This window comes from Camelus dromedarius, chromosome 16, assembly GCF_036321535.1.
Source record: "Camelus dromedarius isolate mCamDro1 chromosome 16, mCamDro1.pat, whole genome shotgun sequence".
Lineage (NCBI taxonomy): Eukaryota > Metazoa > Chordata > Mammalia > Artiodactyla > Camelidae > Camelus > Camelus dromedarius.
Window position 1 is genome coordinate 13,299,997 of NC_087451.1, and position 22,164 is coordinate 13,322,160.

At 39.4% G+C, this 22,164-nt stretch overlaps 1 protein-coding gene across 14 annotated transcripts in view; it reads right to left on the reverse strand.

The window, feature by feature from the left end:
- BCAS3 (BCAS3 microtubule associated cell migration factor) overlaps nucleotides 1-18,452 on the reverse strand; it is a 482,840-nt gene extending 464,388 nt beyond the window's left edge. For 11 of the 14 annotated variants that reach the window (XM_031467999.2, XM_031467998.2, XM_031467997.2 and 8 more), the window contains exons 1-4: nucleotides 18,344-18,452; nucleotides 16,882-16,969; nucleotides 13,772-13,826; nucleotides 8,548-8,623 (exon numbers count right to left, since the gene is read on the reverse strand). In XM_031467999.2, the coding sequence (XP_031323859.1) occupies nucleotides 8,548-8,623; nucleotides 13,772-13,826; nucleotides 16,882-16,952 (202 nt within the window). In that variant the 5' untranslated portion in view covers nucleotides 16,953-16,969; nucleotides 18,344-18,452. Of the gene's footprint in view, nucleotides 1-8,547; nucleotides 8,624-13,771; nucleotides 13,827-16,881; nucleotides 16,970-18,282 lie in introns of all 14 variants that reach the window. The other 3 variants (XM_031468006.2, XM_031468004.2, XM_031467993.2) reach the window with 2 other exon arrangements.
- Between the last annotated feature and the right edge of the window lie 3,712 nt (nucleotides 18,453-22,164).

The following is a 22,164-nucleotide window of genomic DNA, read 5'->3' on the forward strand; positions in this document are numbered from 1 at the left end:
ATTACAAAACTAGTAGTTTTGGGGATTTTTTTTAAAACAGTACCTACAATTATCAGCACAAGCAAGGTTTTAAAAATCAAACTCTCACTAGAGAACTAGGGAATATTAGCATCAGGAACAAAACCATCTGTAAATGATAAATGAAAATGAAGTATTTTACCAAAATTCATTAAATATAAATGTGAAGTATAATCATCTAGAATTTCTATCATGTGTAAATTTAGCAATGGGAGAAAACTTATGTTCCTTCACAAACAGGAATTGAATCCTGATACATCTGAACACACTGGGCATACGACCCACTACAAAAGAATTATATGTATGTTTCTAATTCACATCAGTGAATAATAATGCACCTGTTACATAATCAGTATTGTATCAGTATTATTACCGAACAAAACTGTCACACTTCAAAAATCGCTAATCAGCCCTTCTACGCTCAGATCACAACCTTACCTTCCAGCAAGTTTGCTCACTATCTGCATTATGATTCATTCTCTGACTTCATCAGGACCTCCAATAACCAGGCCTTCTCCCAGTTCTTCAGGTCCCTCTTACATTTACTCTCCTCCCAGCTCACGGTCTTCACTCAATCAGCTCAGTAACTTCTGTCAATAATCTACGTTCGCTCATTCTTTTCTGGTGGGATCTTTGCACGATGTCCAACTAGCAAAACTTCAATCTAGGTGAACCCAACTACCCACTATCCTAGTACATTCCACAGCAACCAAGTCCTACGACAGAAAAAGCACACAGTGAGACACAACTGGTACCACTATAACTTAATATCCACAGACCTCAACTGGACCCTCAGAACCGCACAACACATTTACTCTGTTTTTGGAACTTACTCTACAATTTCTTCAAAGACTTTCTTAAACTTTCTCCAAGCTCTGACTCTATCCGATCTCTCTCTACTCAGCAGGTAATGTGTCTCATACTCACAGGGAAACTAGAAACTTCCTGTTGCCAACGACCTGTGTGCATCTGTACCACCCTCTTCTCATTCCACTGTATTACAAACAGTTGTCTTTTCCTTCTGTCTAATGTAAATCCCTCCATTCTGCTCTGGATCTCATCTGCCCCACCACCACCCCCACCCCAAACCCTCTCAGGAGTCTTTTTCTAATCATTTCTTTCCACTTTCAATTCCTTCCATGCTACTGGATATTTCCAGTGAGCATTTAAATATGATGAAGTGTCTCTTATCTTTCAAAATTTTTTCAAATAAGTCAGTACCAAGTGACAAATGCCAAAGGTAAAATTAATAAAACACTAGAGAACAATGTAGAAATGTTTATGATCACGGTACAGGGGAAAACTTCATAACAGGACACACACAAAAAAAAACACTTAGCATAAAAGATTGGCAAATTCTATTATATTATTTATTACACTAAAATGAAGAACTTCGGTTAATCATGAGCCACCCTTACCAGAAGGGTGAAAAGCCAAGCCACAAAATGGGAGACAATCATAGCCCCGCAAGAATTCATCTAGCACACGTAGCAATCAAAAATCAATATGAAAAAGGTTACGTCATTAGAAAAACAAGGCAAGAGACATGAAATCACTCCAGAAAGAGGATATTCAAATAAAGCAATTATCAGTGAACATGAAAAGTGACTCAACCTCATTGTAATCAAGGAAGTGCTAATTAAAACCACAATAACAAAACCACATGTTGACAGGATGTGGAGCGAAGAGGCTGCTGATTTACTGTTGGTACATGTAAATCGGTATAACCACTGTGGAGAAGTCTGAACAATAGATACTCAACATTAAGATACAGTTCCCTTTGACCAAGTTGTTCCACACTAGGTATATACTCATTAGAGGCGTAAATATATATCAAGAGACACACACAAGAAAATTCATAGCAGCATTATTTGATCCAAAAGCTGGAATCAATTCAAATGTCCATCACCAGGAGCGGACAAGCACAGTGGTATATGATGGAAGTGGTATATGATGGAAGATTACTCAACACAGAAATAAAATGAACTACCACCAAACACCATAATATGGATGAACCTCACAGATATAAAGAGAAAAAAAACACAAATAAAAAAGCCTACACACTGAATTTTTCTATTTACATGAAATTCCAAACCACTAGGCAATTAGACAGCAATGTTCTATTTCTTACCCTAGAGATGGTTACATGAGTGTTGGATTCGTAAAATTTCATTCACTGATCCATACATTTGTGTTACTTACCTTGATGTATTTACACAACAGTTTTTTTAAATCATAAATCAAAGCAATAATATCCTTCTCCCTTTGACTTCGGCATTTCCTCTCCTAGAAGCTAAAGTCATTGACTGACTTGTTTATAACTGTCATCTATTTTTTTCTCTCTCATTCACCCCAGATCCATTTCAGAATGGTTTCTGCCCCTAACACTCCTCCCAAGTGACTTTTGCTATGGTCACCAGTAACATCCAAGTTGTTGAATCTAATACACGTTTTCCAAGCACATCTTATTAAGATTATTCAATAGCTATAGCCAATGCTCATGACGTTCTCCTTAAAATATTTCCTCTTGATTTCCAGACAAAACTGTCTCCTAGTTTTCCTCCTCGCTCTCTAGTTTTTCCCTGACCATTTCCTCTGCTGGCTCATCCTTTTCTAACTACTCTTTAAATATCAGAGTTACTTAAAGCTAATTCCTAAACTTCCTTTTCTTCTCACAGCATACCCTCCCCAAGTGATCTCATTCCGACCACCGCTTCAGTTAGTATCTGCTAGTGACTTCCCCTTACATGGGTTTTTGGATGTCTCAATAGAAGATCAGATTTCACTCAAAGATCAAGATCATCTCCCCAGGCCTGAACTTCCAGGGCTCCCTATTTTGGTGAACAGCATGATTCTCTCACCAGAGAGCAAAATCAGGAACCGCCTTCTTCCTTCCCTCTAGCAATAAATCTGTGACCAATCTTCTTACATCACCACCACTCTTTTCTACAGCGTCTACTCCAAAGGCATAAATGGCTTCCTGCCCTCACCACTGCCCACCAAACTCCATACTACAGTCAGCGTGCTCTTTGTAAAATACAAGTAGTGACAGACCTCCTCACCGCCATCGTCTACATTAGTGAGTTCCTGTTGCTCAAATATAAAGATCAGAATCTGAACACAGCTTATAATCAGTATTTTTAATGCTGATTTTCCTGTGACAGGAATTCATCACTAGCATAAAACAGCAAATGATTCTATACCCAGCAAAATTCAGAAGCATATATTTATTTTTCTCAGGCATAATTAATTCTCTTTACAGCTAACATTTAAATGCTCTTTTACAATCTCCCATGTGCTTTGGATGTCCATCACCTAATCTGACACAGAGCAACTCTGTGTCGTATGCAGAGAGGAGCCAGTTCCATCTTTTTACTGACAAGTTGGGTATAATTTACTCCAAGCTGAAGAGAGATCTCAGGACTCTTGATACTCAATCCAGTCATCTTCCTCCTACAGCTACCACCTTGATCACATGCTGTCACTTCTAGGACGGCTCAAATGCCACATATAAAACTCTGAGGTCATTACATGGAGAAAATCTCTTATTTTAGATTCTGCTTAGTCACTTGTACTGTTTTTCTTTCTCTGGATGGTGGTACAGCAGTCTTGATTACTTTTGAATACAATTTTGTAAACATTTTAGCTTATTCTTCAGAGTGTAGCTTTAAGTAATCCTTATTCTTTGACTTTACACCTTCTGTCACACCACCACTGGCAATTCTATCCATAAACTGCCCTTTGTCTTCCTTAATGGTTTCTTTTTTCTTATTTCACCCCTAAATGGGGACTTTACAGTTTCTCCTATAGACACATCCAGCGTTCCTCTGTGGTCTTAGGTAACTGCAATGTTCTCCTTTGATTCACCCTTCAAACATTTGTCCATCTTAACCTATCTGTGAACCTCCCACAGTACTGCACACAGTACACTCTCCTTCCTTAGAAGAAATGTCTGCATTTGGGAGGGGGAGAAGAGAATACTGGTTTTTCTGCTTACCTCAAAAATCCAAGTATAAAGTGAAATTAAGTCTTTTCTCCCAAACCAGCTTCTTCTGTATTCCCCATGCATACTGACAGCAGCAACAGACTGCCAATACCCAGTCTAAAAACTGGAAAGTCATTTTTAGGAGATGCTAATAGGTAAACGAAGATTAAGGCAAAAAAGGACATTGCAGTCAGACAGCCCCTTGTGCAAAGATCGTAAGACATGAAAAGTTCTGTGCCTTTAATGACCTGAAAGACAAGTGGGGTTGAAGCACAGCTTTTGAGGGGACAGAGTTACATGGAAAAGGATTAAGCATTTGAGGCATTTGTGGGACATCTAAGTGAAGGTGTCTAGAAGGCAGCTAAAATGGGGACTCAGGCACAGCAGAGCAACAGGGGTCCACAGTAGCTATTATCTCTGCACACCTCACACACATCCTACTCTACGCTTTCCCCTTTTCTGGTAACTGATCTGACCCCCCCATCAAGCACAGGGACAGGCACATGCCCAGCTGAGCCAGTTCCAGAACTACAGCCTGGGCCACTGCAGCTCTTCCAATAACTGGACAGTAATCCAGACTGAGCGCTCTGGATCATTCAATGAACATTTTCTCCTCTTTGATCATGATGGTATGAACAGAGAGCCATGAGCAATCACTACTCCAACCTCAATAGAGCCAAAGAAGAGAAGCAAGCACTCAGAGAGAAGTAGTGACGAGAAGGGAAAGGCTAGAGGTATCAAGCCCTCCATCTTTCCCAGATCTGAGTAGGTTTAAAAAAGAAAAAACTCTCCTATGGAAAACCATATGGTGGCTCCCCAAAAAATTAAAAACACAATTACCATATGAGCCAACAATTCCACTTATGGGTACTACCCAAAAAGAACCAAAAGCAGGGACTCAAAGAGGTATCTGTACATACATGTTAAGAACAGCATCATTCGTAGAGCCAAAAGGTGGAAGCAACACAAATGACCATTGATGAAGAGATAAACAAAACGTGGCCGGTACATACAAGGGAATATTATACAGCCTTAAAAAGGAAGGAAATTCTGACACATGCTACAACATGAACAGAACTTGAGGACATTATGCTAAGTGAGATAAGACAGTCATATAAAGACAAATACTGTATGATACCACGTATGAGGTACCTTAAGTACCTCAAAGTCATGGAGACATAAAAGTAGAGTGGTGGCTGCCAGACGCTGGTGGGCAGGAGAGGACACACAGTTGTTGCTTAATGGGGACAAAGTTTCAGTTTCATAAGAGTTCTGGAGACTGGCTGCATGACAATGTGAATGTACTTATTAGCACTGCCCAACTGTACACTTAAAAATGGTTAAGATGGCAAATTTTATGCTAAGTGCATTTTACCACAATTAAAACATTAAGATTCCCTTAAACCAATCACGTGCAACTGAAAAAAGAAAATCCTGTTCAATACAAAAAATTGATACCTAAGTATGTAGTACTAGACGTTGACATTAGAACTGACCAAGTCAGGATGGGCTAGAGGTTGCTAAGAATTTCCAAAGAGTGCTGACAGCAAACCAGCTGGTTAACCCGATGTGTCTGGGGACTCAAACTATGTGCTCACCTTTAGGAAATCTGACACACACAAAAAAGTGAGGATATTAAACTATTCTGGCTACTTTTTACAACTTTTTCCAATACAGTGCCTCAAGAAAAACAATCTTAGGTATAAAGCAGACTGCCTGAAAGCAGAAACAGAACAATGATCATGATACACAAGGCCTTAATCCCACCTTCTAATGAGCTCCAAAAGTAGCAGTCTCTACCTAACACCAAAGCAAAGTTAGTACATTGAAAAGGAATGGAGAGACCTAGAAGGGTCCAGGACTGAAGAACCCCAATAACCCAGGGTCCTCAGAAGTATCTCTCGTCCGTTATTACCCACTCCACCCCCAACCATGATAAGCCCATAATCAAATGAGCTGCAGCCTGGAGGTAAGGGGGCCAACTGGCACCTTAAGCAGAAAGGCAGAGCTCCCAGGCCTGCTGGAAAAAACTGAAAGCAATCACCAGGGCAGAGTTCAATTCAAACACTGCAAGTTCTATTAACAGCCAATACAGTTTCATTAATATTATAAAAAATAACTTGAATCTATAAACAGCTAAAAGACTTCTACATTGTTTTGCCAGAAAAACTCCAAGTCTGGCAAAGAGAAGTCTCAGTACCTAATACAATTCCAGGGTATCCACAACTGCTCTACAGAGAAACAGGCTGCTAGACTAGCATAGCTGCAGTCAGGAGAGTCCCCTCCATGATCTCCCTTAGGGTACCATCAAAGACAAAAGGCAACGAACAAGGCAATGCATCCCAGATGCAGCAGGCACAGCCAGGGAAGGGCAGGCTGGCTGATCCGGAATCCCCAGTGCAATGGAGAAGTTAGTCCTTGTTAGTCTTCTTCAGGGAGAGGCTGGACTTGCAGCCTGTGGACCCTACTTTTTCTTTCCCAAAGCCAAATTTTCCTTCAATTGTAAGTATCTCAGAAGGTTTGCCATACAAACACCTAAACAAACATTCTTGAAGAAAAAACATAAATTTTAAAAATGCCGTAAGAGACCAGGAAGGTAAGGGGGATCAAATTTTTTGGTAGTATTTACTACTTCCTTAAAACACACAAAAGTACACACACACATACACACACATACACACACACTCTCTCTCTCTCTCTCTCCTTGGACCAAAGATAATAAAAAGCATAGCTGTAAAAACACAAAACAAAATTTCATACAAAATCAATATGATATGGAGAGACCAAAGGACATGTGAGTGTGCTAAGTATTTAAGAGGAAGACATATAAATTTGAAAGTTTACTAAGTCAACTGGGATACAAAAAACTAAGTTAGGAACAACCATGATAAATTCAGTGGAATACATAGTACCAAATAAGCAACATCCATCTACATTCCCAGATGCATTCTACTGCAAAAAAGCAAAAACTTCATAGAACATTATCCCAGCAATGCTTACTTGCTGTTTAAAACAAAAACACAAAAACCTTGCCTAAACATTGTTTTGATGACATTTTTAAAAGCTAATTGTATGATTTTAAATCATTTTTTACTGCCAACATGAAACTTTAAAAAATTAATTATTTTTAACATTATGCATATGTTGTATAGCAAGTTTCGCTACTATCCAGCTAAATATTTTCAAGACCACAACCACATTTTCTTTGTTATTAAATCGAGAAACTCCTCTGATACCTTCTGACATCCACAAATCAGATATATTTCCAGGAGAAAAAGAGTCTGAATTCAGGAGGAACCTGATAGAAAACAAAAGGTGACGAACACTTACATGCTTATAAAGAAGGAAAAGGAAGAAAGGAAAGGCAGAAGAATATGCTAGTAAACAAAGAAATGTGAACAGTTGTAAATAGAAAATTTTAAATAAGCTTTCAGAGAGAAATAGTGCTGGAAAGGTTACCATAAATAGGTACCATAAATAATCACCACAAGTGAACATTTTATTCTCCACAAAGAAGGCCCAACAAGTTGTCATTTGAACGAACCAGCTGACAGAGAATCAAAAATTCAAAAGAAACCAATTTGCAGAACTGATACTTAGACTCTCTCATCCTGAACAGTAGCTTTTAAAGGAAACATGGTATCATATTGTAAAAGTCTTGGAGGAGAAAAAGACTGAAGAGGATGGTATCAGTCAAGGACCAACTAGGCAACGAAAATCACTCAATGTATTCATAATTGGGAATTTAATACAGACAACTGGTCACACATATGACAAAATAGCTAAGAAGCCAAAACAGGAAACGTGAGGCAACCTACTGGATTAGCAAATGGCAGGAAGCCATTACTACCCCTGGGCTAGGGAGACAGGGAGAAGGGCAGGGTGCTGCGGTCACCTAGCACAAATTGGAACACCAGTGGAGCTGCCCAGGGGAAGTTAGGACCACGGAGGAAATGCAGCTGCGGACAGAGAGAGGAAGAGAGCATAATACTCTTCCCTTTCTCCCATCTTCCCTTTCAATTTCCCACCAGCACCTCCCAAACTCAGCCAGAAGGCAATTGACATGGCAGCCTGGGAAACAGACAAGGAGCAGTCCCCTTGCAAGAGGGAGCAGGAAGGAGCAATGAGATAAATGGAAGGTATGCGAGAGCCAGCCGGCCTTGGACTGGCGTAAATTCAGAAAAATAATTTTAAAATCTAAAAAGTTCAACACTGGTGATTGTTTTGCAGTTATACATCCTATACAAACGTCCAAACTTGAATTAATAAAACCTTTTCTAAGAAATTGTTATCTCACTTGGACTTGAAGTTTAAGGCTAGGCACGATATGCTACAGTGACTCTAAGACTTGTCCAATACAGTATTAGTTCTAATGAAGTTTCTGTAGTTGAATATGTTACTTTTTCAATTAAAAATAAACTCATTTTGAAAACTAAAAAGTCACTGTAAGGGAAAGTAATCTGACTAAAGTAAGAGTTTTCTTTTTCGAATCAGGTCAACCTCAAACATTTAATTCATATGCCCTGGAAAAATTAAAACCATACCATTTAAATCTGCATTTTCAAATCTGACCCAGACTATCTTCTCCTTTTCTTCTGTTAGAGGTGTTCCACTGTAAGCCTGCATAGTAAACAGAAATGTTTGAATGAAAATAGCTCAAATTTTACTGATGTTCAAAACAAAGAGTAATTTAAATAACGCCAACCCTATTCCCCTCCAACCTCACCAATCCTACATCTTGAGAACTAGCACATTTTGTAATATTTTTACTCCCAAAGAAAGTAATCCAGGAGTCTTGATAATCTTGGTCAAAAAAGGGTTTTTAACCTAACCCAAATACAATGATCACAGTTTACAGCATCACAGTAATTCAAAGACACTCAAAAGACTAAATTACCTCCTATACTGGTCAACAAATAAAGCTTAAGAAGTAAACCAAACTACCACACATATTTAGCTCCCAGGTATTTATGATCAGGCAATTACACTCTAGCTAGAATTTTCAAGAGTATTATTCTGCTAACCACCAGTTTCAGGTGGAGGACACAAGCCAGGGTGGAGGACACAAGCCAGAGTTGAGAGGTGGGGAAAAAAAAGTATTACTTTTTTAGTCTCTTATCCAGCCTCTAGACACAACCTTGCAAGCCTGCAAGGGTCACTAAGATAAGCATAAACTGCCACGAAGTCATAGGAAACATATCAACGGTACCTATCAGTATTCAAAGGGAGTCATCTTGCTACAAAGCAAATGTTTTTATTTAAAATTTTCTAGAATTTCTAGATTGTATATATTTACAAGTACTCAGAATGTCAACAAAAGAGCTGCAACACTGTCAGTTATATGGTGGTAGTCAGTTCACAGAACAATTCTTTACTATAAGCTGTATCAAAAGCTGATGAAGGATTTGCTGGAGGAACCCATGTGTTTGAGCGGCTCAGGATGGCTGGGTAAAACTATCGCAAGTAACATTCTTGTCTTAAAAAACTATTTGTTGTAGGGGGAGGGTGTAGCTCAGTGGCAGATCGCACGTTTAGCAAGCATGAGGTCCTGGGTTCAATCCCCAGTACCTCCGCTTAAAATAAATAAATAAACCTAATCCTATCCCTATTAAAAAAAAAAAGTTGAAAAAAAAAAGCATACAAAAAACACCATTCCATATGTAATATGTGTTCTACGTGACCTGTTTATATTTCCATGTCAGTTTACAGCCCTTTTCTTGTGCCACACAAGGTTAATGGCCATTGAAAATATTACTAAAAGACGGGGTTACTTTAATAGTAGGTTTATTATACAAAAAGAAAAGTTATCTTATACATCCTTATGATTTCAACTGTCTTTAAAAAAAAAGAAAACTCGAGGTGTGTATAGGGCAGTTAATTCCTTTGGAGAAAAGGAAAACCTGCACTAGAACCAACTAATTCATCAACTTTACCTCCTACCACCTCATCCTCACGTTCTTCGTTGGTCCTGCTCTTTTCATCCTTGAAAACTCTCCTTTTTAAAAATAAACTTTTTATTTGGGAATAACTAGATTATTAAACACAGGACAAGGAGTTCTCATATACCCCTCAGCCAGATTCCCCTAATGTTAACTGTCTAATCTAACCAAATTTTATGTTACCATGGTACATTTGTCAAAACTACGAAACCAACACTGGGGCATTACTATCAGTTAAGCCCCAGACTTTGTTCGGATTTCACCAGTTTCTCCACTGATGCCCTTTCTCCACCCCTGGACCCCAATCCAGGACACCATGTTGCATTTAGGACCACTATATCAGACTCTCCCTTAATCTGGTAAAGCAATAACACATTTCCGAATCTCCCATCCAGCAGATTTATTATAAAATTGTTTATCACCTGTGTCCGTCAACATTCTCCCAATTCCTCTGCAACATTTGCAAGATGCTCTCCTTTGATTTCTGGCTGATATGCAGCAAAGGACGAGGTTAAAAGAGGCCTTTCAGTGTGCCGGGATTCTTAAACTTCTTTTCCTCCCCCTTCAGGGGGAAACGAGACTTTCACAACGCGGCTTGCATACTTTTGCTATGTCTTCAAGTTTTCCTTTCTCCTTAGCAGACATAGTGCTCTTTACTAAGCGTTTGAGAATATTCTGTTAAGCTGATGGAAACATCTGAGTGTTGCTTCTTGTGTGCCTTCCTGCAGGCTGGCACAAAAGCACGTGACACATCATTTTGCCGCTCAGCTTTTTATAATACTCTTCGCTCATGTTTAGATACGTTGCTGTCAGTGAAGCACAGACTTCACTGTTTGGTGCCCACTCGGCTTTCATTGGCTATCTTAATGGAAATTAGTGTACTGCCACGCAAAAGTTTGTTTTTCCCCCCAGCACTGATTGTAAGCCCTCTTCTTCAACCAAGATCTGACTGCTCTAGCTCTCGTGTTCAGAGTTGAAGCTTTCACCCCATTATTGAGCACAGGATTTGTTTATCTCTCCTCTTATTCCTTATCTTGTTTCTAACACATATACACATAAGCACAAACTTACTGTCGAATTTTAAAAACCAGTAACAATCACTGTAGATACGCTGTTTCATTTATTCACCGTAGAGAAAAAGAACCTCCATTGTGTGCTATTGTCAAAAGTATAATTTTTAATTCCAGCAAATTATTCTATAGGGACTATGTATCATAATTTGCTTGTCTGCTACTGTCATATGGGCTGGCTACAATTTTTTTACACTGAAAAATGTCAAAATTTCTGACTGAAATGAAAAATTCTAAGCTTTAACCTTTTTCTTTGATGACATTTCTTTTAAATAAATTTTCATAAGCAGAGTTATATCTAAGGGCACAGCTTAGGGATTCCACCAGCCATCAATGACATCTGTTAAACACAGTGGGAATTCACTCTATATGTGGCAGCTCAAGAAGCCAATACCAGTCTAACAGCACATTTTCTCCCTTTTTGGAGACCCAGAGAATAATTTCCAGGCCTCATGAATTCAATGATTCCCAGAATAGGGCAGGAGTTGGAACATAATATTAGCAAAAAAAATACCATTTTCTAAGTGGCTGACTAGAAGTGCCAATGGAGGATTCTGGATTAAATGTGGGGAAAAAAGAGAACATGGGTCACCAAATGTGGCCCACCACCTGTGCTCTTAAATAAAGTTTTATTTTAACACAGCCACACCTTTTCCTTTACGTAAAAAAAAAAAAAAAAGCAGTGCTGAGTAGCTGTGACAGAGACTGTATGAACTGCAAAATTTATCTGGCCCTTTACAGCAAAGTCTGCTGACTGCTACCCTAGATCACGAAGCCTTAAGAATAGGGACTGAGAATTGACTGTACTTCAATTAAAAAAAAAAAAAAAGAAGAGGTCCGAGTACCCTCCCAGCCTAACACAGTGCCTGGCTCATAGTGGGTACTCAGTAAAACATCTACTGCCTGAGTATTGGCTTTCTTTCCACAGTAATGACAATAATGACATGCATAACATAAATTTCTTAAATGAACATTCTAATTCTTAGATTTGTGACTACAGCTTCACTTCCACATTTACTTAACTCTGATCCAAATCTTCATAGTCAATTGTACAGATTATCCCCTTTCTAATGTATAATCCTCATCAAAACGACCTTAAACATCTACCTTCCAGCATTTTAACAGTTTTATCAGCCCCCTGTTTTCCATCTATTACTCCATCTAGTATTCTTATTTCTCTGGCCATCTCTCCACTATTCCCTCAAAGCCTCTGACTGCAGCCTCTCTCCTCCAGCCAGCAAAAACTGCATGTGACACAGGGTTTCCACTAGCACAAAAAGTGTCTTTGTAAAAATTTGATAAAGGGTCAATCTAGAAGCAGACAAATTACCAAAATTGTGAAATGCCCCTTCCTTGGAACCAGCCTCGTGTCAGGGCTCAGGGTTTGACGAAGATGCAGTTTGTAGAAGAGTAAGTTGGATCTCAGCCCCAGATTGCCGTCCAAGCCGGGCTGTACAGGGTACAAGATGCTACAGCTCTGCTGTCTGCCATACCCAGCGAGGCAGTGTCCTCCAACATCAAACACCCAGCCTTTCCATTCATTTCAATTAATGCTACTTCCAATGTCCTTTGGAACGTGACTCTTTCACTCTTTCCTTGCTATGCATTCCCTTAGCAACTAAATATTCAGTCAGTACTCCCATGTGTAACACTTACTGATATGTTGCTATTATCTCTGACTGTTTCAAGCAACTTGACTTCCCTTCTTTTCTCAGCTCCTCAAAGCAAGCAATCATGTATTTTTCCTTACGTGCCCCCCACACTTTGTCACCGTGGTCTGTTTTCATTAAAGTTGACTGAACATAATCTAGGAATAACAGCATGCCTTGATACTTTCTCCTATTTGACGAATACAATTTGTTTAATACAACTGAAATCTAGACTTTATAGACTTTTCTAGGACTTTCTTATAAAGCTGGGACACTGGACCTATAAATGTCCTTTATGAACAGTGCAATTTATAGATGCCGTGGCAGTCAGAACGCTGACATCACCACAGGAGAAGACACAGAAACCTTTCCCTTCAGTAGTTCCACTAAACAGGGCCTCCCAACGCTACTGCATCAAAAGAATCACCTGAGATTTTTACTAGAGATGCAATGCCACCTCAATTCCATGGAGTCAAATGCTTTGGGAGAGAAGCCTGGAAATTATTATTTTTAACAAGTGTGCCAAGCGATAATCTCTGATAATTTAAGTCTGTGCGACAGGGCACTAGAGATGCTCCCAAGAGGGCCACTCTCATTCTTCATTCTTACATTTATATAGACGGAACAGTAAAGGGCTTCCTCTCTTAGAGTGAACAAGGCAAGTGCTACTTGGCATAAAAATTCCTGCTCAATATGAAATGGTGCAGATTTGCACTTGGTATGGTATTTAGTTAATACAATATCTAATTATATTGCTTTTTTCACGTCTGACAGGTAACATTTAACCAGGAAAAGAGAAAGATTTTGGAAACAGAACCCAAAAAGAGAGTCCCACGTCCCATCTCTCAGTAACACCTCACCTTGATTCCTCTCAGTAAAGCAAGTTCTGAGGAATAATTTTTGTGCCCCTGTCAGCATAAAACCAAGGCACATCTAATAATGACAGCAAGTACAGTTTCTCCTGCTGGGCATGTTTTGCATGCTGGGCATGCAAAAACATCAAGTCTTTCTGAAGTGGATGGTACTCATGTCAAGTTTAGGAAACAGTCTTTCAGAGCTTTCCTGACTAAGAGTAAAACCTACTATTTCTGAAACCACACAGACACTTACCTGAGGCACAACATCCTGCAGAAAAGTCACAACGCTTTCCATGTAAGACTGCTCCCTGAAAAAGGGTGAAAGGGATAAAACTGATTACGACAGCTTCCTATGAAACATGGAAAAGCTCTTTCTACAAGCCCTAATAAAGTTATTCAGAATATTTTAAAAAAAGAAAAAAAGAAAAAATCTCTCATCACCTAATAATTCTGCTAACCTGCTTTCTTAATTTCTTCGTATGTTATTAAATGCAAATGAGATTTAAATTTTGTAAAACATTCTCTCTTCTTAAAAGTCACACGCTCTTATTTTAATATGAAATCGTATTTGAAAGAGTCATGACAGAAGACTTGGCTAAAGCAGGACCTTCCTCTTGAGTCAGAGCAGAAGAATGTCCTAGTTAGAGCAAGAAAAACTGTTGCTGATGACTCAGTATTTAGTAACCTTCTCCTTAAACTGGTAACGAACCTAGTCCCTTACCTGTATATAGCAAAATGAACCTGTATTTTGCTGCAGACACAGGCATTAGAAGGAGTTAAGAAATCCTCACAGAACTTTGGCACACAGAAGACAAGGGAAAATATTAGAATGCATAAAAGTGAAGAACTATTAAGGAAATGAAGATATTTTAAATGGGAGATATACACACGTCAGCAAGTGGAGAAAAAATACCAAATCAAGCTCATGTCAGGGAGATGTGAAAAATTACATTTGAAGAAAATAAGGTGAATTGTCCTAAACCCTATATATTATAAATTAAAGAAAGAAAGAAAGAAAGAAAGAAAGAAAGAAAGAAAGAAAGAAAGAAAGCAAGCAAGCAAGCAAGCAAGCAATATCCCTTAAGTATCTACAAAAAATGATTAGGCTTTAAAAATTTTTTGATTAGGCCTACCTGTCCAACTTCATTTTTCTGCCACTCTCCTAACTAACTATGCTTCAGTCATATGCAACTTCAGTTCCTAGAATACACCAAGTTCCTCTTTGAATCAAGACCTTTACACCAGCTTTCTCTCTGTCTGGATTCCTTCCCAAACTGTTCCATCCCTTCCAGATCTCCAGCTTGTCTTACCTCCTCAGAGAGCCCTGCCCTGATGGCCTTAAGTCATAGTCCCCATTGTCACTCTCATAGCACACTGGGCACTGATCAGAGCCTGAAATTACTTATTCACGATGTCCCCCATTAGAATGTAAACTTACAGAAAGGAATCCATCTTTTATATTTCCCTTATATCTCCAGAATCTATAAGCCAGTACTTAGGCAGAGTGGATGGCTCAAGCATTATCAGCATTATTTCTTAAAAGAATATTGAATAATTAATAATAATAATGATAATAATAATAATAATAATAATAATAATAAAGTGAAGAACTTAAAAAACACTAAAATGGTGGGGGATATCTTAAAAAAAAAAAACCCACTAAAATTATGTACTGCATAACAAAAAGCAATATATGTCAAATACCACATGGTGAGGCAGCTCTGACTACCACACAAGGACACAGACTTGGAGACAAATTGCCTGGGTCTGGTCCAGGTTTCCCTTCTTGACTATTACCAAGGACAACTTATTTCTCTCTGCTTTGGTTCCCTCATGTGTAAAATGAAGACTGAAGTAGGGCCTAACTCGTAGCTAATAACATGCTTTTCCTGTTGCCATGGATCACAGTTAGCAAAGAAATATAGCCCTGGGAAACGCAGCCCAATGGCAAAATATCACATTATACGTATACTTTTGTTAGTCTGAGAAGGCAGTCTTTATGTAACATGCTAAACTGCCCAAGGGAAAGCATCCAAAATGCTACAATTCTATCATAAACATTTGAAAAGGTAGAAAACAAGTTTCATCTCCTTAGCCAGGTATTCAAGGGTCTGAATTGTCCACCTCAACCTCCTTTAAATAGGTCAACTCTCCTAGATTTCATTTATGAAAACTGCTGTCTTTCCCACATCCACTCACTCTATTCCCTTTGCGAAAAATGTGCTCCTGATTCTAAATGCCCAATTTCTTTTCAGCCTTTAAAGTACACTACAAATGTTAGCTTCTTCATGAAATCTTTTTGACCTAAAATCCTAAAAAACTCCCACTAAAATTCTCCCTCTAAATTCTCATGCTGTTAGGCTGGCATCTTTTTTATTGATTATAGTGCTTACAAACACACACATCTTAAAACACGTTAGATTATAAGCTCCTAGAAAGTATAGATATGCTTTGTCAAAGAATGCTTAAAATATAGAAGTGAGGGGGTGAGGGTATAGCTCAGTGATAGAAGGTGCGCTTAGCATGTGCGGGTTCAATCCCCAGTACCTCCATTTAAAAAAAATTTTTTTGAAATGTATTCTTTTTTTTTTTTTTTTTTTTTTGAGTAAAGGTAGACTTATTTAGAGAGATGCATCAAAAGGCAAGAGAAAGGCCACAAGGTGTGGGGGTTGGGTGCTCAGATTAGAGTAAAAGTAGGTACACGCTCCATAGACAGAGTGCGGGCCATCTCTGAAGGGGGTGGGGAGAGGGGGAGAGAGGGAGAGGGAGAGGGAGAGGGAGGGAGAGAGAGAGAGAGAGAGAGAGAGCGCGCGCGCGAGAGCGAGCAGCCTGAAATGTATTCTTTATAACACTGACTTTGAGCGCGCGCGAGAGCGAGCAGCCTGAAATGTATTCTTTATAACACTGACTTTGAAACTTTCTGACTAGGACCTAGAGCAAGTGATACATTTTATATCACAATCTAGTAAACACACATATACATATGAATATATTTATGAGGGCATCACAAAACAATACTAACTTTCAACTGTATTTTCTATTATATTCCATTATTTCTTAAATAATGGTCCTGATCCACTAAATTGATTTAATGACCCACTAATTGTTAAACCTGAGGTTTGAAGAAAACAGTACTCTAGGATTTAGCATAGTGTTTTCATGTACTCTGTAAATGTGATAAATACATCAACTGATCCTCCAATTATTCCTTTTATTTGGCCTTGGCAATATTAATCATCCTGTAGAGCCAAAATTAAATAGATTTTACAAAAGTAAGCAATGCTCAGAAAGGAAACCTGAAGGTTAGTTACCATTCTAAGTAATCTTTCCTGCATCTATTAGGCTTATCTAAAATTTGCTTACGTGACAGCCTGGGGGCGAACCACAACACCACCAGTACAGCGACTGGGTCTTCTGGGGGAATCGGTAGCCATTGTTTCATTCACAAAACCTGTTTCCAGAACAAAAAGAGAAAAACAGATCATTATCTTTGGTGGGTAGCTTATGGTTGCTCATTAGAAATCCCTTGTCAAAAATACCTTAAACTTAAGAAACTTTCTTAGCAATTCTTATTACACCTTAAAGAGGAGAGGGCGGAAGAGGACAAATAGATTAAAAAGTTTTCAAATTACTGAGACTTTTTCTTTTGCACCAAGCCTCAGAACCACAGAACAGGTTAAGACTCCTGCAGGATCCTTTGATCTACTGTTAACATCAACTCAAAAGGGATGGAAAGTTTAGCAGAGAATCACTTTATAAAAACAAATGTGCTATCTCTGTGAGCCAAAAATCAAAGAATTTATTGAAATCTCATGTTGTGGATAATGAAAATACACCTGGTACAATATTTTAAAGCCAAATCGAACACTGAAGTAATACTCTCCAACTGAGGCTGTTGGGAATCTGCGAGTAAGACTGAACATTTTAACTACATATGGTGATGGATGTTAACTAGTCTTATTGTGGTGATCATTTCACAAAATATACAAATATCAAATCATTATGTTGGAATCTGAAACTAATATAATGCTATATGTCCTTTATATTTTTTTAAAACTGCACAGTCATAATTTAACAAGATTTTTAAAATCTTATTTGTTAAACCCCTTGCTATTGTAATCCAATCACCAGAGTCTAAGTAAGTAAAAACATATATGATGTTAGAAGCCCCTTATCCTTTCCAGGGACCTCGCTGAATCCTGATCCTTGAATGCTTAATAAGAGTCTTAATCACTGGAGGAGGTTGTAAAAGCATGGAATGCATTTGGCTACGGTTAAAAGGGACTATACTTTAGACAGCAATACTAAAGATCTCTTAACAGGGCTCAGGAAAGCCCACAGGCTGGAACTAATGTTGAAAGCCCCTAAAACCATCTCTTCTAAGCAGGGATATGTGAAAACTCACAAACTGATGAAGTCCCATCTGCTACAACCAAAACACCCTTTGCCCCAACTAGCCCAGGTGCTCCTTCCTCAGTGGGTACCTTCACCCCCAGCCCCTCAGCCCTCTCATTTCCATTCCACCCTTTATTTCCCTTAACACAGCCTCCCAAGAACTGTCCTTTAAGGGCCCTGTCTCCTGAGGACGACCCTCGCCAGCCCCTAAGGCCCCACTCTCCTGAAAGACAGGAGCTCGGCGCTACCCACTTAACCTCCACCGCTGCCCCCCGCCGCCCTCTGGCCCCTGGCCCTGTCTCCCCTCCCCCTCCAACCCCGACAGCTCTCCCTCGTCGAATGCCTGCCAGCCAAGCCCTCTCCCCTCACGGTGCTAGTCGCTCGTCCTCGCAAAGCCTCCCCAAAGCCACAGCGCCGCCAGCCCTCTCACCGGCCGCCCCGCCGGTAAACGCTGCTCTCCAGCTCAAGGCTCACTGTTTGGAGTCTCCCCTCGTGATTGACGGTCACCACTTCCTACCACGCCTCAGCGGAACTACCTTTCTAGCCAATCCCAGAAGCAAACTCGCCGAGGCCGGGCACCGCCCTTAGAGGTCAGCTTCGCCAACCAGCAAGTGGAAAAGAGGCGGACCCGCCTCCTGATCTGATCCAATCCGCTGGGGCTCGAGGGAAAACAAAACAGTATGTAAGTTCGGGTGAAGCCGAAGTGTCAGGTTCGGTTGCGAACGCAGGAAGGTGGGGAGGAGTTACAAACATGTCTGTTTTCCTTTGCACACAGCAACTTCGTGGCCTCATCAAAAAGCATCGGGCTGCAGAAACCTGTGCACCTCACCCGGGCGTCTCAGGCTGGGAGTCAGACTGCAGGGGACCCGGTCTGTTTACATCGAATTCTCGCGACAGCTGGTTCGAAGCTCAAAGCACGTGGACATGGCAGCTGCCAATCACTTTTAGTTGGCCAATCACCCGTCCCGAACCCGCCTTCTGTCCCACCCCTTTCGATGTGTTTACCTTCCGGGAGCCTAACCTGGCTTGCGCTGGTGGGCAGCCCTGGAGCCAAGGTGGTGGTCTGAATGAGGGGTGCGGGTGGTAATGTTGTCGGTTTGACTTAGGCGTGTAGACCATGCCTGACTTCTACCTTACCTGTTTACACTTACTTCCCCTAAAGAACAAATGGAGATCTCGCTGGTTTCATTCCGTCAGTTACATTTCTCATAATAATGATACTATTTATTGTTTTAATGAGTGAACTCTCAGCCCAGTACTAAGCACTTCATAAGTATTATCAAATTTAATAAGTAAGTAGGTTAGTAGTAAGGTTTAGCACATTGGAATAGAGAATGTAGACAAATTACCTCACCGGAAATACGCAGTTAATCAGGTGGTGGAGAGATAGATATAGATACAGATATAGCCAAGAAACCACTCATTTGCTCCTGATGCTCAATTAGTTCCAATAAAAAGGACACCCAAAGTGATATTTATCAGGCTAATTAAAAGATTTTGGACATTCATCTTCTTCCACTACACAAATTCCCAGCACTATCAGCCATTTAAGATTTGCTTCCTTCATTAAACCCACTAAAAAAGGAATCTTTCCAATATCTTGAATTCCTTTTGTTCTTATTGCTATCAATGGCTTACTTCCTTGTTGTCTTTGAAATGTTTTTTGGTTGTTTCCCTAATGCATGTCTCATTTTCTCCCACTAGAAATTTAAACTCCTCCTTGGCATTAGTAGACTAAGAATTTCACATTGTTGAATCCCCCTTAACACCTAACAACAGATAGTTGGTTTAACAACAAATATTTTAAAACCAGACTTCTTTGAATTAAATAATTATTATTCGCATGTTGTCCCTGACCCATGAATAAAGAGGAAATCCACCTGCAGCAACATGGTTGGACCTGGAGATCATCATTCTAAGTGAAGTAAGCCAGGGAGAGAAAGAAAAACATTGTATGACATCACTTATGTGTGGAAAAAAGACACAAATTAACTTACCTATGAAACAGAAACAGACTCATAGACGTAGAAAACAAACTTATGGTTACCAGGAGGGAAAGGAGGTGGGATGGGATTAATTGACAGTTTGAGATTTGCAGATACTGACTACTATATATAAAATAGATTAAAAAAAAAAACAAGGACCTACTATGTAGCACAGGAACTGTATCAATATCTTATAGTTACCTATAATGAAAAACAATATGAAAAGGAATATGTGTGTGTATATATATGACTGAAACATTATGCTGTATACCAGAAATTGATACAACATTGTAAACTGACTGTACTTCAGTAAAAATAAATAAATGAATAAAAAATAAATAAATAAATAAATGTTAACTATAGCTTAGAAACAAACACAAAAACAAAAAAGGAAATCCAGAGGAAACCAATAGGTTGTAACTATAAATGAATAACCAGCATTCGCATAAGGTTTTTCAGTTTAAATAGCTGTTTCTTATTGGGCCCACTGACTTCCTTCAAAGTCCAACGACCCCCATTCCGGGGCTCTCAGATGTGTGGCAGTGATCCCTCAACAGATAAAGTACATTCTTACTGGGTGTCTTTCCCCTAACAAACTAATAGCCCCAAATAATGCTCAGGCTGGCTTGTTTTAGCCCACCTTATCAGAGTCAAATCCCACCGCCCTTCAGGGACCCCAAGCCTCTCACCTCACCTGCAAACAATCAGAGACTTGTGCACAAGAGGATCAGGCACCTTGTGACCCGACCTTATAAAAGACCCCAGCAACTCGGTGTTCATGCAGGCATCTCTCACCTGTGCGCCTACTGTTGCCTACAGCAGCATAACTATTGAACTCTTCCCTTGTCCTTCACCTCGGCACTCACACAGGCACCCCTTGTCTGTGTGGCCTGCTGCTGTCTATGACAGCGTACCCCTAATAAACTCCTCTCCATTCCCATACTTTATACCTCTGGTAGATTCTTTTACCAACCCACGTCACCATGTCACCAACTGGCCTCCCCATTGTGTCTACAACATTTTATACACATCGCTAAATTCCATAACTCTTTCACTATTCCTCCACAAAACTATGGGTGGGGGGGAGGAAACAAAATCACAAACACAAGTTCATTCCTTCAACAAATGTTTGAATACCTGCTAAGTGTCAGGCATGTTCTAGGCTATAGAGATACAGCAATTAACAAATCAACTGGGGGGGAGGGTATAGCTCAGTGGTAGAGCACATACTTAGCATGCACAGGGTCCTCAGTTCAATCCCCAGTATCTCCATTAAAAAAAAACTAATACTAAATAAATAAATAGACCTAATGATCCCCCCCAAAAAATAAAATAAAATAAAATAAATTTAAAAAATTTTTAAAAATCAACTAATGTGTCCTCAGCCAGAGAATTTATATTCTGGTGGGAAGACAGAAATGCACACAAACAGAGAAATTCAAGCAGTGTAAAATGCTATAGGGGAAAAAAAAAAAGCCAAATATATAGAAGTGGGAGATGACTTATTTTAGGTAATGTGGTCAGAGAAGGCCTCTCAGGAGATGAAATTTGGAAAGACTTCAGTGAAGTAGGTGAGAAAGCTGCTCTGAAGGAAAAGCAGTCCAGACAAAAGAAACAACATAGCACAAAGGCCCTAAGAAAGGAATAAATTTTGAAGAAGAATGAGAAAAACAGTTTAAAGTTGAAAGAAAGTGAATTAAATAGAAAATGATAGCAAGCTAATTAGGAGAGGTAAGCTGTGCCCAAATGAAGTACGGTGCTGGATGGAAATGAGGAGTTATAGCTTGATTGTAAGGGTGGGAATCTATCAGAGGATTTTTCACTAGGAAATGTCATGCTCATTCTATCTACTAAACAGAGACTAAACTGTCATCAGCGTGGAAGCAGTGGGTCAAGTAAGGAGGCTGTTTCAGTAGAACAGAGGGGAGATGCCATCTAAAATTAGAACTAGAAGTAAAGCAGTAGAGGTAAAAAGTTATCAATCTTAGAATATTTTGGAAGAAAGAATTAAAAGAACTTGATAATGGGTTGTATGTGGGATAGAAGGAAAACAGAGAAACAAGAATGATGCCTGTGCTTTGGGTTTGAGCAACTGAGTGATGACGCTTAGAGATAGGATGAACCCTGTTTTTTATACATTTTTTTAGTGGAGGTGAATTTCTGTGCCCTGAATTCATTCTTTGTAAATTGTGGAAAGAATATTGTGAGCCTCCTAAGATTTTTAATGAGGTGTAAATAAATTTAAAATTCTTAGCACCAATTAGAA